The sequence below is a fragment of the Stegostoma tigrinum genome, chromosome 37 (assembly GCF_030684315.1).
Source record: "Stegostoma tigrinum isolate sSteTig4 chromosome 37, sSteTig4.hap1, whole genome shotgun sequence".
Classification (NCBI taxonomy): domain Eukaryota; kingdom Metazoa; phylum Chordata; class Chondrichthyes; order Orectolobiformes; family Stegostomatidae; genus Stegostoma; species Stegostoma tigrinum.
This window is the reverse complement of record NC_081390.1, coordinates 7,830,735-7,843,073: the sequence shown is the minus strand read 5'-3', so window position 1 is coordinate 7,843,073 and position 12,339 is coordinate 7,830,735. Positions and strand designations below refer to the sequence as shown.

The 12,339-nt window shown below is 43.6% G+C and overlaps 1 protein-coding gene across 1 annotated transcript in view; it reads left to right on the top strand.

Moving 5' to 3' along the window:
- LOC125467540 (microsomal triglyceride transfer protein large subunit-like) overlaps positions 1-12,339 on the top strand; it is a 93,941-nt gene that overhangs the window by 9,573 nt on the left and 72,029 nt on the right. The window contains exons 5-6 of the mRNA XM_048563548.2: positions 3,488-3,604; positions 12,179-12,318. Coding sequence (XP_048419505.1) covers positions 3,488-3,604; positions 12,179-12,318 — 257 coding nt within the window. The remainder of the gene's footprint in view (positions 1-3,487; positions 3,605-12,178; positions 12,319-12,339) is intronic.

Genomic DNA, 12,339 nt, shown 5'->3' with positions numbered 1-12,339 from the left:
TCTCCAATTCGGCTAGACTCCTCCTTGTGGGTTGTTTTATCTACTCGAAGGAGTGTGAATTGTGAGCTGTTACTGCAATTGAAGCAAAAATATAGATAAATTGAAACATTTCTATTATAAGAGATGTGAAATCAAACCTGTTCCTGTTGCACTCATCAGGACTAACACTCAAGGAAACCAACTTGTCAAATACATTACTGTTGACATTGGAGGTATTGTTTCAATTTATTGCGATCATTTTCCATTAGCTTCAGGGTAATTGGATAGTCACTGCTGTGGCAACTGTACTTGCATATATCTACGTGTCCTTTACATTGGCAAGAACAAATGCAGGCTGGATGATTGCTTTCTTGAATACCTCTATTCTCTCTGTAAGAATTACTGTAACCTTCCAGTTGCTTGCCATTTTAATAAACCATTGTGCTCTCACGCTAACATTTCCATCTCCTTTCAGTACCTTTCCAAGCAAACAGCCTCCAGAGAGATCACTCTCGTCCTTCATCAGGGACAGTGTCCATCACCACCATCATGTATTGCTCGCGGCATTTGTTGAAATGCCCAGGATGCTGTGACCCACGGACCAATTCACCATGCAGGAGGACTGTTATGGTGTTCTATTGAATGTAACACAAGCTGATTGAATACCACCTCATTTTCAGCTTGGGCACTTTGTGGCCTTCAGGACTCAACATTGAGTTGAACAATGTCAGAGCATGGAGCTGTTTCTCATTGCCCGTTTTGATTCCACAAAACATCTCCTGCCACCTCCTGCCTCGTACTTGTCTTGTTGGCTTTGCCTTCAGCACTGCAGACCCATTCTCTCCTTTTCATACTGATCATTAACACCTGTTTCTCTTCTCTATCTCCCCTTTGCTTCCCTAAGGGCCCCCTTTGTCATTTGCTACTTCAAGATGCTCCAGCATGGTTGATAGTGTTCAAGCTCATCAGAGCCTGTCCACTCCAGGCTGGTGGCATCATTTCTTTCATCTGTATTTTTCATCTGTTTTTCTTTTATTCTTCCTTCCTTGTTCTTTGAGGCCGGAACAGTGTCGGCAGGATGGTGGCTGCAGTGTCAGTGGTGTGAACAGTGGTAGGCCCAGAGCCTGGACTTCTGGTGGCAGTGGTGCTGGGATTGGGGACTCCTGATGACGGTAGGCCCAGAGCCTGGACTTCTGGCAGCAGTGATGCCCAGAGCAGGGTCTCCTGGTGGCAGTAGGCCCGGAGCCTGGATTCTTGGCAGAGTTGATGAGGCGACAACAGCGTTCTCTGGGGTATCAGAGTCATTGCTGTTCCCGGAGTGGGACACCTTGAGGCCCACCTTGCAGAAACCCTGAAGCTGTGTTTAATACCCCAATTTGAACAGCTGATGAGCTCTTAGTTAACTAATTTCTTTTCAACCTCAAAATGGCAACAAAACACTTTTGACTGTATCTTCAAGATAGATGTGACAATAAATAAGTCAGCCATTCATTTATTTGCTGTGGGCACCCTCCTGTTTCGTTCCATTTTTTCCTTTATCGGCAAGATAAAAGCTATCATTTTCTTGTCGCTGAAGAGGAACCATATTGGACTTTAAATATTGACTTAGTTTCTGTCCTCACAGATGCTGTAGGGTTTGCTGGCTTTCACCAGCATTTCCTACTTTTATTTCGGATTTCCAGTGCCCACTGAACTTTTGCATGTATCCAGGCCTGTTGTTTTTAAAATATCAGGTACATTGCCGTGGAAATTCTCAACAGAGCACCAACTCAGAAGTTCTTGCTTGTACCATTGGCATGCATTCATTGCTAAACCAATAATTTCTGCAAGGGTTGATCACATTTATCAGAAGGACAATCCTTTTCCCTTCCTTGGAACCTTTGGACCCTGATGTACCCCCTGTGTCATGGTCCCCTGGCGTCAGAGTGGGACTCCAGGATAATGTCCGGAGCAGAAATGACCACCAGGGCACAAACCATCACTTTACAAGATGGGAACTGCTACTTACTATATAAATTTTGCAATGATTATCAACTTTCTATCTGTTTCTTTCTTCAGAGAGTTGTGAACACAACACGGTCCATCACGCAAGCCAACCTTCCATCCATTGATGCCATCTCGCTGATGTGGCAAGGTAGCCAACATCATCAAAGCCCCTCCCACCCTGGTTATAATCTCTACCAACTTCTTCGATTGGGCAGAAGATACAAAAGCTTAAACACACGTATCAAAATGTTCAAGAATAACTCCTTCCCCGCTGTTAGACTTCAGAATGGACCTCTCCAATTTCAAATCTAATGTCAATCCTGCTCCTTGTGCAGCTTCTTTGTAGCTGTAACATTGTATTGCTCACTCTGTTCAATCAGCTTGTGGTCTTTGTAGGGTGTGATCTACCTATATTGCATGCAAAACAAACCTTTTCACTGTACCTAGGTACACGTGACAATAATTCATCAAATCAAATCAAAATGTTGATGAAAGGAGGACCACAAACAACATGCACTTAAGAACCAGCCTTCATGCATCTTCTAATGCAGTGCAGCATCCACTCACCGTAAAACTTGAGCTTTCACGTCATACACAATGCTGTTCAAAACATCAAATGGTACAGTGCATTGTTGGGCTAAAAGAGCTGCCCACTTAGTCCCATTTCCCTGCTCCTTCCCCTCAGCCCTGGAGTCTTTTTCCACTTCAAGGATTTAGCTGACTGCTTTTTGATCATGATAATAGGGTCTGTATCCATCATCCTATCAGATGGTGCATTCTAAGATGACAAAAGCTCATCACACCACTCTCGTCCATTCATCTTCAATCTGAGTCCTTTAGTAATCAACACTTTCTCCCCCTGAAAACCATTTCCCTCCATTGTAAAACTTTTCATGATTTGTAAGAGCTCCATCGAATTTCTTTGTAATCTTCTCTGCTTCCTCAGGTCTTGCTGTAGACCTGAAGGCCTCATTTCCGAATTGAGAAAGCCGTACTGGGGAAGCTCTGTCTTTCTTCCTAATATGTAATGAAAGGTCATCAATCCAAACTGTAAACTGTGCCTCTTTCTGGAGATGCTGACCCGAGCTGCTGAATATTTCTGCCATTTTCTGTTCCCCATTTCAGGTTTCTGGTAATTTTGCTTTTAGCTCATGAAGGGCTGACCAACAATGAAGATGCGAACAAGACAAGTTTATTTCTGCCCTTGAGCCTGGTCCACCTTTCATAAGATCTTGGCCAACCTGATTTTAACCTCAATTCTATATTGCTTCATAACGCCAATTATCTTTCAACCTCTTGGTAATCAAAAATCTCTACCTCCGCATTAAAAATATTTAAAGGCTATGCATCTACTGCCTTTTGAGGAAGGGAATTCCAAAAATTCACAACCTTCTGAGAGGAAAGATGTTTCCTCATCTCTGCTTTAAATGCGCAACCCTTTATTTCTAAACAGGCAAACCTTTATTTTTAAACAATGACAGCTAGTTCTCATATGTTTATCAATTCCACATGTCTTTTTTAGATTGATGTATCTGGCAACTGCAGAGTCACCTATGAAACTGCCAGTAACCAGGTGACAAAGATCAAAGACCTTCGTAGCTGTGAGAGGCCAGAATCCGGATTGGGACTGTCCAATCAGGTATGTTCCATTTCACCGATTGGCTGCAGTATCGCTAAATAAAGCAACACAAGTGTTCTACCAGCCAGTGTGAGTCAGTCTCGGTCTCTGCTGCAGTTCCTGAAATACAAAGATTAGTGTAAGCTAAAATTAATGCTCAGGGGACTGAGGCAAAGATTAACCTGGTTGGGAGATTGTTTGACAGGACAACAGGTATTTCTTTGACTTGGACTTGGGTCCAACAAAAGGGATCTGGAATGAAAGTCTGCCATATTTATTAATCTCACAGATTTACCAACTCCCTTTAACACCTGCAGGCACTGTTCTGTATTTTGAACTACCCCTCAATTAACCACATAGTCTGGAAATGTTACAACCAAAAAGTACACTAACAGGGGTTTGGTGTCGTGTTGTGTGATCATTGGATGTAAACAGTGGACATTAATTTTCCTGCCTTTGCTGTACTCTTATGAGACCATAAGACATAAGAGCAGAAATTAGACCTTGCAGACCATTGGGTCTGCTCTGCCATTCAATCATGGCTGATTTGTTCCTCAACCCCATTTGCCCGCTATCTCCCTGAACAATTGATCCCCTTGATAATCAAGAACCAATCTATCTCTGTCTTAAATGTACTCAATGACCTGACCTCCACAGCCTCCTGTGGCAGTGAATTCCATAGATTCACCACTCTCTGGCTGAAGAAGTTTCTCCTTATCTCCGTTCTAAAAGGTCCTCCCTTTACTCTAAGGCTGTGCCCTCAGGCCCTAGTCTCTCCTACCAATGGAAAAATCTTCCCAACATCCACTCTGTCCAGGCCATTCGGTATTCTTGGTGGGTTTGAAATTTTTTTTAAAATCAATACAATAGAGAAGCCAATTACAAATTGAGCATGTTGTGAAAATATTTGCTAACTAATAGATATATTAATAAAGTCCCTGCCCCTTTCTACAGGAATACTCAGCAACCCCTCACCCAACTCCCATCCCTTACTCACTCCTCCATTCTCTCTCAACATTCTGTCTTCTGAATCCTCCTTCCTCACTCACCAATGCCTCTGTCTAACCCTACCCACTCATGCATTCACTCACTCAGTAACTCACCTTCCTTACTGTGCTCACTCATTCACACTCACTCAGCATTCCCTTTTCTGAACCTCCTCCGTCACTCAATTGCTCACTCACATAGACTCACTAAATCGCTCACTCAAATAGGCTCACTTACATAGGCTCACTCAGTCGCTCACTCTATCACTCACTCGTATAGGATCACTCACATAGGCTCATTCAATTACTCACTCACATAGACTTACTCAATCATTGACTCACATAGGCTCATTCACGTAGACTCACTCAATTGCTCACTCACATAGACTCACTCAATTGCTCACTCGTTGATTCAGTCACACAACAAACCCTCTTTCCAGGTTTCTCATTCAATCATTCATTCACTCTCACACACTTATTGACTCACCCATTCAGCAACCCCTCTTCCCAATTCCCTTTACTCACTCACTCATGAGCAACACCTCTTTGCAACCCTCCTCCCCCACTTCACTCACTCAGCAGTTTTGCAGAGGATCTGGAGTGTACAAATGGGGTGTTGAATGTTACCATTATTGGTGCAAATACAAACTACAGTTTGAATATGTAAGAGCACTTCCCAAAATAAGAACATCAAAATAAACATAGAAACATAGAAGATAGGAGCAGGAGGAGGCCCTTCGGGCCTGCCCCGCCATTAATCATAATCATAGCTGATCGTCCAACTTAATAGCCTAATCCTGTTTCTCCCCATAACCTTTGACCCCATTTGCCCCAAGTGCTATATTTAGTCACCTCTTGAACACAATCAATGTTTTGGCGTCAACTACTCCTTGTGGGAATGAATTCCACAGGCTCACCATTCTTTGGGTGTAGAATTGTCTCCTCATCTCCATTCTAAATCCTCTACCACAAATCCTCAGACTGTGACCCCTGGTTCTGGACACACCCTCCATTGGGAACATCCTCTCTGCATCTACCCTGTCCAGTTCTGTTAGAATTTTATAAATCTCTGTGAGATCCCCCCTCGTTCATCTGAACTCCAGTGAAAACAGTCCTAACCTGGTCAACCTCTCCTCATACGTCAGACCTGCCATCCCCGGAATCAGCCTGGTAAACCTTCGCCGCACTCCCTTGAGAGCAAGAGCATCCTTCCACAGAGAGGAGGCCAAAACTGCACACAATGTTCCAGGTGTGGTCTGAGTGCAGGAATGAGTTATATGACACATTGAACTTCAATATGACCCCAGTTAATTTTCATGCCTCAAATCCACTCTCTCCCTCCTCTATTTCACTTGATTCCCTAAGAGTCTAAAAGTCAGTCAGTCCCAACCTTAAATTTATTCAATGATGGAACATTCATAACCCCCTGGGGCAGAGAATTCCAAAGATTCACAGCCCTCTGAGTGAAGATATTTCTCCTCATGTCAGTCCTAAATAGCATTCCCCATGTCCTGAGACTGGGGTCTAGATTTCACAACCATGGGAAACAATATCTTAGTGTAGGTCAGCAAGTGTTCTCCAAATCTGGAATGTTTTGATTCAAACTGAGCGTTTTGTTCGGATATTTCTGAGGGCAGCTAAGAGTGAACCACATTGCACTGGGTCCAGAGCCACATGTAGGCCAGACTGGGTAAGGATGGCTGATTTCCTCCACTGAAGGGCATTAGTGAACCAGATGACCAACAAAACTGATGATTTCATGGTTACCATGAATGAACTGGATTTAAATTTCTCCAACGTGCAGGTTGAGATGTCTGGGTTACTAGACCATTGACATTAACACCAAAGTTGCCATCATCTTACCAGACCATCGGGGTGCTCTCTTATTAGAGAGAAGCCACGAGTGATGGTTTAACCTGAGGGTCACCACACATCAGGTGAGATCAAGAAAGTTGGGCCTTCGTGGTGACCTTAGCCAGTGTGGATATTGAATGCATGCTGTTGGCGTGCTGGGCATTAGTGCTGAAATCTTCAAGTATTAATCTGAGCACATGGTGACTGCCATTTGTCTCCCCTTTGGCAGAAGGGTAAATGCAGTTCTCCAAGAGAACAGTAGGTAGAGTAACATGACATAGAAATATTTCTATGTCTACATGCTTCACCACATTCCAAAAGGAAAATGATACACATTGATCCAAATTGTTTTCCATACCACCAGAACAGTGCTCCAGTCCCTCCATGTCTAAATGTTACTGATTATTTTTCCCTCTTCGCCAGCTTTCCAGTTCCTTTGCGTGCACTATAACATTTAATGGTGACCATTATGTTTCTGTGGTAGAAAATTAAAGTGGGCATCCTGCAAATTATTCTTCCAGTTTTATTTCTAATCAATGCCAAAATCACAACGATATTACCTGCTTCATTCTGTCAATTTTGCTTTGATCTGGCAAAAGTTTCTGATCCCCACCTGGACGGTGAAATTATTTAAAAGTAAAATGTTGCCAATTCTGGACATTTAGAAACGAAAACCAGTTGTACTGGAGAAACTCAGCAGGTCTGGCAGCGCGTGAGGTGAAGCACAGTTTCAAATCCAGTATGACCCCTCTCAGAATTAGCTATTTAATAGTTGGGGTTTCGAGAAATGCTGGACGTTTTGGGGGGTGGTGCAAGCTCCTGCTGGTAGTTGTTTAGGGAAGTCCACAGGAAGTGTGAGTAATGGGCAGGGCATGTTTTGAGTTGCATTGAGATGACTGCTGACCCCTCCTTCCCACACAACCAATTGACCTGTGACGGTCACCCTGAGAGAGGTCAGTTGGATAGGTTGGGTGGGGGCATGCGGCACGGTGGTTAATTGCTTAGCACTGCAGTGTCACAGCGCCAGGGACCCGAGTTTGATTCCACCCTGGGGCGACTGTCTGCGTGGAGTTGGTACATTCTTCCTGTGTCTGCGTGGGTTTCCTCCCACAGTGCAGAGATGTGCTGGTTAGGGCAGGTTGGCCACGGGAAATTGTCCGTGGTGTCCAGGGAGCGTGCAGGTTTGGTGGGTTAGCCAGGGTAAATGTGAGGTTATGAGGGTTAGTTTGGGGGTGGGTAGGATGCACTTTGGAGTGATGGTGCAGACTCAATGGATTCTTTACAGCCAAATGGATTCTTTACAGACTCTATGGATCACCTTTGATGGCTTCCCCTCCCACTACTGCTGTGTTAAATCTGGTGACCACATGAGGATGTGTCCTGGTCAGCCCCAGCTCCTCCTATTTTACATTTGTATGCTGATCCCATTGTGAAGCCATCTTCCGGATGAGAACACTGAACTCCAACTCAGCACAACCTAATCCAGTCCAGCTTGTCTGACATCCCGTGCTGGATGTGCCGAAATTAGCAAATAAGTATAAGCACGAAAGGTAAAAAAATCTCTTAAAAATATGAAAGAATTACTTAAGAGCAACATCATGAAATAAGGTAGTGAAAGTTCATCTGGCAGGCCCAGGGTGGAACACGATGGAAGGACAGTGTGTCCAAGGATTCCTACAAATGGCACTTAGGATGGGCAGCCTTACCATGGAAATGCCCACATCCCCACAAATATTTGTTCAATGTATGTAGCTCCGTGTGTATTTGCACATTGTTGTTGTCATTAACACCTTCACCTTCCTATGCTGGGACATTTTTAAAAGTGCTCCATTGTCTCTAAAGTGCTTTGGAATGAGCTAGGGCTATGGAGGGCATGACATGTTCTCCCTGGATTGTGAGGAGAATCGATAGAAGTACTCAAAATCATGAGGGGTCTATGCGGATTCAAGGGAGAGGGAGAGCGAATCTGTTCCTATAAGTGCAAAGATCAAGAAAAAGGCACAGATTTAAGACCATTGGCCAAGGAAGCAATGGAGGCAGGAGAAGAAACTTTTTTGTATAACACATGGTTAGGGGCCTGGAATGCACCATCCGAGAGTGCGATGGAAGCAGCTTTAATTGAGGTTTTCAAGAGGGAATGAGATAGTTATCTGAAATAGAAGAATATGCAGGCTACTGGGAGAAGGCAGGTGAGTGACCCTACATACGTTGCTCATTCAGAAAGCTGGTGCAGACCCAATGGACAGAATGGCCTCATTCTAAGCCATGATGATTCTATGATTATTACCATCCTTTGATGTTCACTGCCTCACTAGTGAAATGGCTCAAGGTAGCAAGAGATTTGCATTTTGTACCATCATTCGCCATCTTGGGGTGGCCCAAAGCATTAGACGTGCTGGGGAATTGTCATCATTGTTGTAACGTACACCAACACAGCAGCCATTAAGTACATGGCACGGCGATACTTTGTGGCATTGGTTAAAGAGTAAAGATTGAACGGGGCATGGGTGAACTCGCCTGATTTTCGTTCAGTAGTGTCATGTGATATGGCATAGAAATTCAAGGGGATTCATGTGTTTATTGCAGCAGGGAAGCGTCTGCTGCATTGCGCACTTATAGGGAACAGCTGTTGTACAAGTTACATGTGGCTTCAGAGGAACATTTAAACTTGTGAAGCATAGCTTAATGTTGGAAGAGCCAAAGAGACCTGATGGAAGTACAGTAAACTTCTGAAAGGTTTATTTTCTTGCTCGTATACATGCAAGTTTACTACAAGATAGTAACATCAGTGATCTTGAAATGAAGGAAGCTGGATTTTTTTTGTATATTGAATTAGCTTCATTGTCACGTGTTCGAATGAGTACAGTGAAAATGTTTACAAGTCGCCTCTTACGGCACAAGTTCAAGTTCTTAGGGGAATAAAACAAAGAAATAAAAAATCCTGCATTACAGATTGTAGAAATAAATTAGAACGCAGATAAATGAAAAGTTCAGACCACCGACCCTTTCAGCCCAGACCACACTGACAAAGCACCTCCAGTCTGTGCAGGGCCCATTTCCTTCATTACATCATTGGCTATATTACAAATCAATTTTCATCAGCTATAGTGCACTTTAGGATAACCTCAAGGCTTGAAAGTTGCTATCTAAACAGTATCTACCATACCAATTAGCTTTATTCCAGTTCCTAGACCAGTCATTTGCCGAGTCACCCTTATGACTGAGATTGCCATGGTTACTGTCCCAGAGTCCACACTGCACCATAGAAACATATCCATAATGAACGGTGTTCAGACTACAGACGCAATATTGATCCGTGCTCCCTCTGGACCCAGTTCCTGGGGGTCAAAGACATTCTCTAATAAGTGAAACTCACAGCTTATGATTATGTGCACCCTGCTGCAAACTTTGGTGCTTGGCTCTTTGTCTACTGATCCTCCAGCATGAGCTACTTCCTTGGCAGTATCTGTGATGATTCACCATTTGTCTTCCACTTTCAGGGGGTCAGGTTAGGAAAGCAGGCTCCAAAACTAGCTCAAACTGAACAGGAATCACCCACTCTCTTTGTGTTCACATACAGGGATAGAGACACCTAGAAAACAGGGGCGTTTAGGCTTTTGAGCCTGTCCTGCAAATCAGCAGGATCACAGCTAATTATCCAACTCAGTCCCCTATTCCCCATGATTCCTTTATCCCTAAAAGTTACATCTAACTCCTTGTTGAAAACATTCAGTGTTTTGGCCTCAACCGCTTTCTGTGACTCAGAATTCCACAGGCTCCCCACTCCCTGGCTGAATAGCCCTTGTTCTGTACAGCAAATATAGAAGTCCATCTTGATCACTGTTCACTATACTTCAAATTCAGCTGTAGGGTCCCATAGTTCCTGAATGAGTTAAATCTTTATTTACATCTTAATTTTGCTTGTTAAAAATTAGAAGTAGGCATTTTCTTAATAACCTCACTCAACTATAACATTGCCTCATGCTTTGGACCCTAATGCCCTCCATTGTAATGGACTTCAATATAATTAGGAAAAGTGAATGGAATTTTGGCCATTGAAAGAAGAAGTAGGAAGTATAAATGTAGGGAAATTTTACCAACATTGTACAGAACATTGGTGAGACCATCTTTAGAGTACTGGGTACAGTTTTGTTTTGCTTAATTAGTGAGGGTTATCCATGCATGAGAGGCGGTAAAAGTTTATTCATTTGATTCCCGGGATAAAACTGTTGCTCTTTTAAAGATTTTTTCTTCCGATGTATTTTCATGGGATGGAATTGAGTGGCTTATTTGGGCCGTTTCAGAGGGTGATTAAGAATCAATCACATTACTGTGGGTCTGGAGCCACATGTAGGCCAGACCAGTAAGGATGACAGATTTCCTTCCGCGAAGGATATTAGTGAGCCAGGTGGGTTTTTAGTAACAGTTGGTAAACATTCTCATGACCAGCATCACTGAAGTAAATGTTATATTCCAGAGGGATAAATTGAGCAAATTATGCCCATACTCATTGGAGTTTAGAAGAATGAGGGGTAATGTTTTGAAACATAGTGGGTTCTGAGGGGACTTAACAGGGCAAATGCTGAGGAGATTAATTCAACAGATTGTCTCTCTAGGCCATTCAGAGGGCCATTGAGAGTCAACCACATTGCTGTAGGCCTGGAGTCACAAGTACGCCAGACCAGATGATGGCAGATATCCTCCCCTAAAGGACATTAGTGAACTAGATGGGTTTTTCTGACAATCGACAATAATTGTATGGTCATCAGTTGTTTCATAATTGCAGGTTTGTTTTTAATTCATTGCGATTAATAGTCAACGATTAATACCACTGGGCTGTTTCCTCTCGAACAAAGCAGCCCACTTGATTGACACCAAATCCACAAGAATCCACTCCCTCCACCTCCGATACTCAGTAGCAGCAGTGTGTGCTATCCACAAGATGCACGGCAGAAATTCACCAAAGGTCCTCAGACAGCGCCTTCCAAACTCATGACCACTTCCATCTAGAAGGACAAGGGCGGCAGATACATGGGAACACCACTATCTGCAGGTTCCCTCCAAATCACTCACAATCCTGACGTGGAAATATACTGCCATTCCCTGACTGCTGCTGGATAAAAATCCTGGAACCCCTTCCCTAATGGCATCGTAGGCCTAGCTACTGGGCACGGTCTGCAGTGGTTCAAGAAGGAAGGTCAACTAGGGATGGGCAATAAATGCAGGTCAGCCAGCAATGCCCATGCACTGTGAGTGAATAAAAAAAAACTTGTTTTTGCTCATGATGTAATCAAAAACTGGGCTGGGGACATAGTTTCAAAACGGGGGTCTCCTATTGAAAACAGAGATGAGGAAAAATTTTGTCACTCAGAGGGTTATTTTATCTTTGTGATTCATGACTGTAGGGAACTATGGATGCTAAGTCACTGAATATTTTCACGGTGGTGTTGAGAGTTCAGGGAACAGGCAGGGACGTGGAGTTGAAACCTGGATCAGATCAGCTCCCTTATTAAGTAACAGTCTCGGGGGCCCAAATGGACTATTCATTTTTCTTTTGCTTGTTACGTTCTTAATTGAGCACAGTCACCTCCCCCCCCCCCCCCCCCCCCACCCCCCGCCGCCACCATCCAATGGCCTTTATTCATAAGGCTATCAGATCATCCAATGTGCTATGCATTTCAGAAGGTCAGAAGTCCTTCAATTTACTGTTAGTTTAAAGCAGATGTTTGATAAAAATGTTGGCTTTTAATTCAAGGTTCTGGGAGTTCAGTGGCAGCCCATCTGTAAAGGCCTTTATTCTGTGGAGAACGGCATTATCAAAACAGCTGTCAGTGAGGAGAGCCACGTGATCAGCCTCAATCTCCAATCGACAGTTGGTGCGAAGATCATCTCAAGGTTTGCCAGTTTTTTTTAACT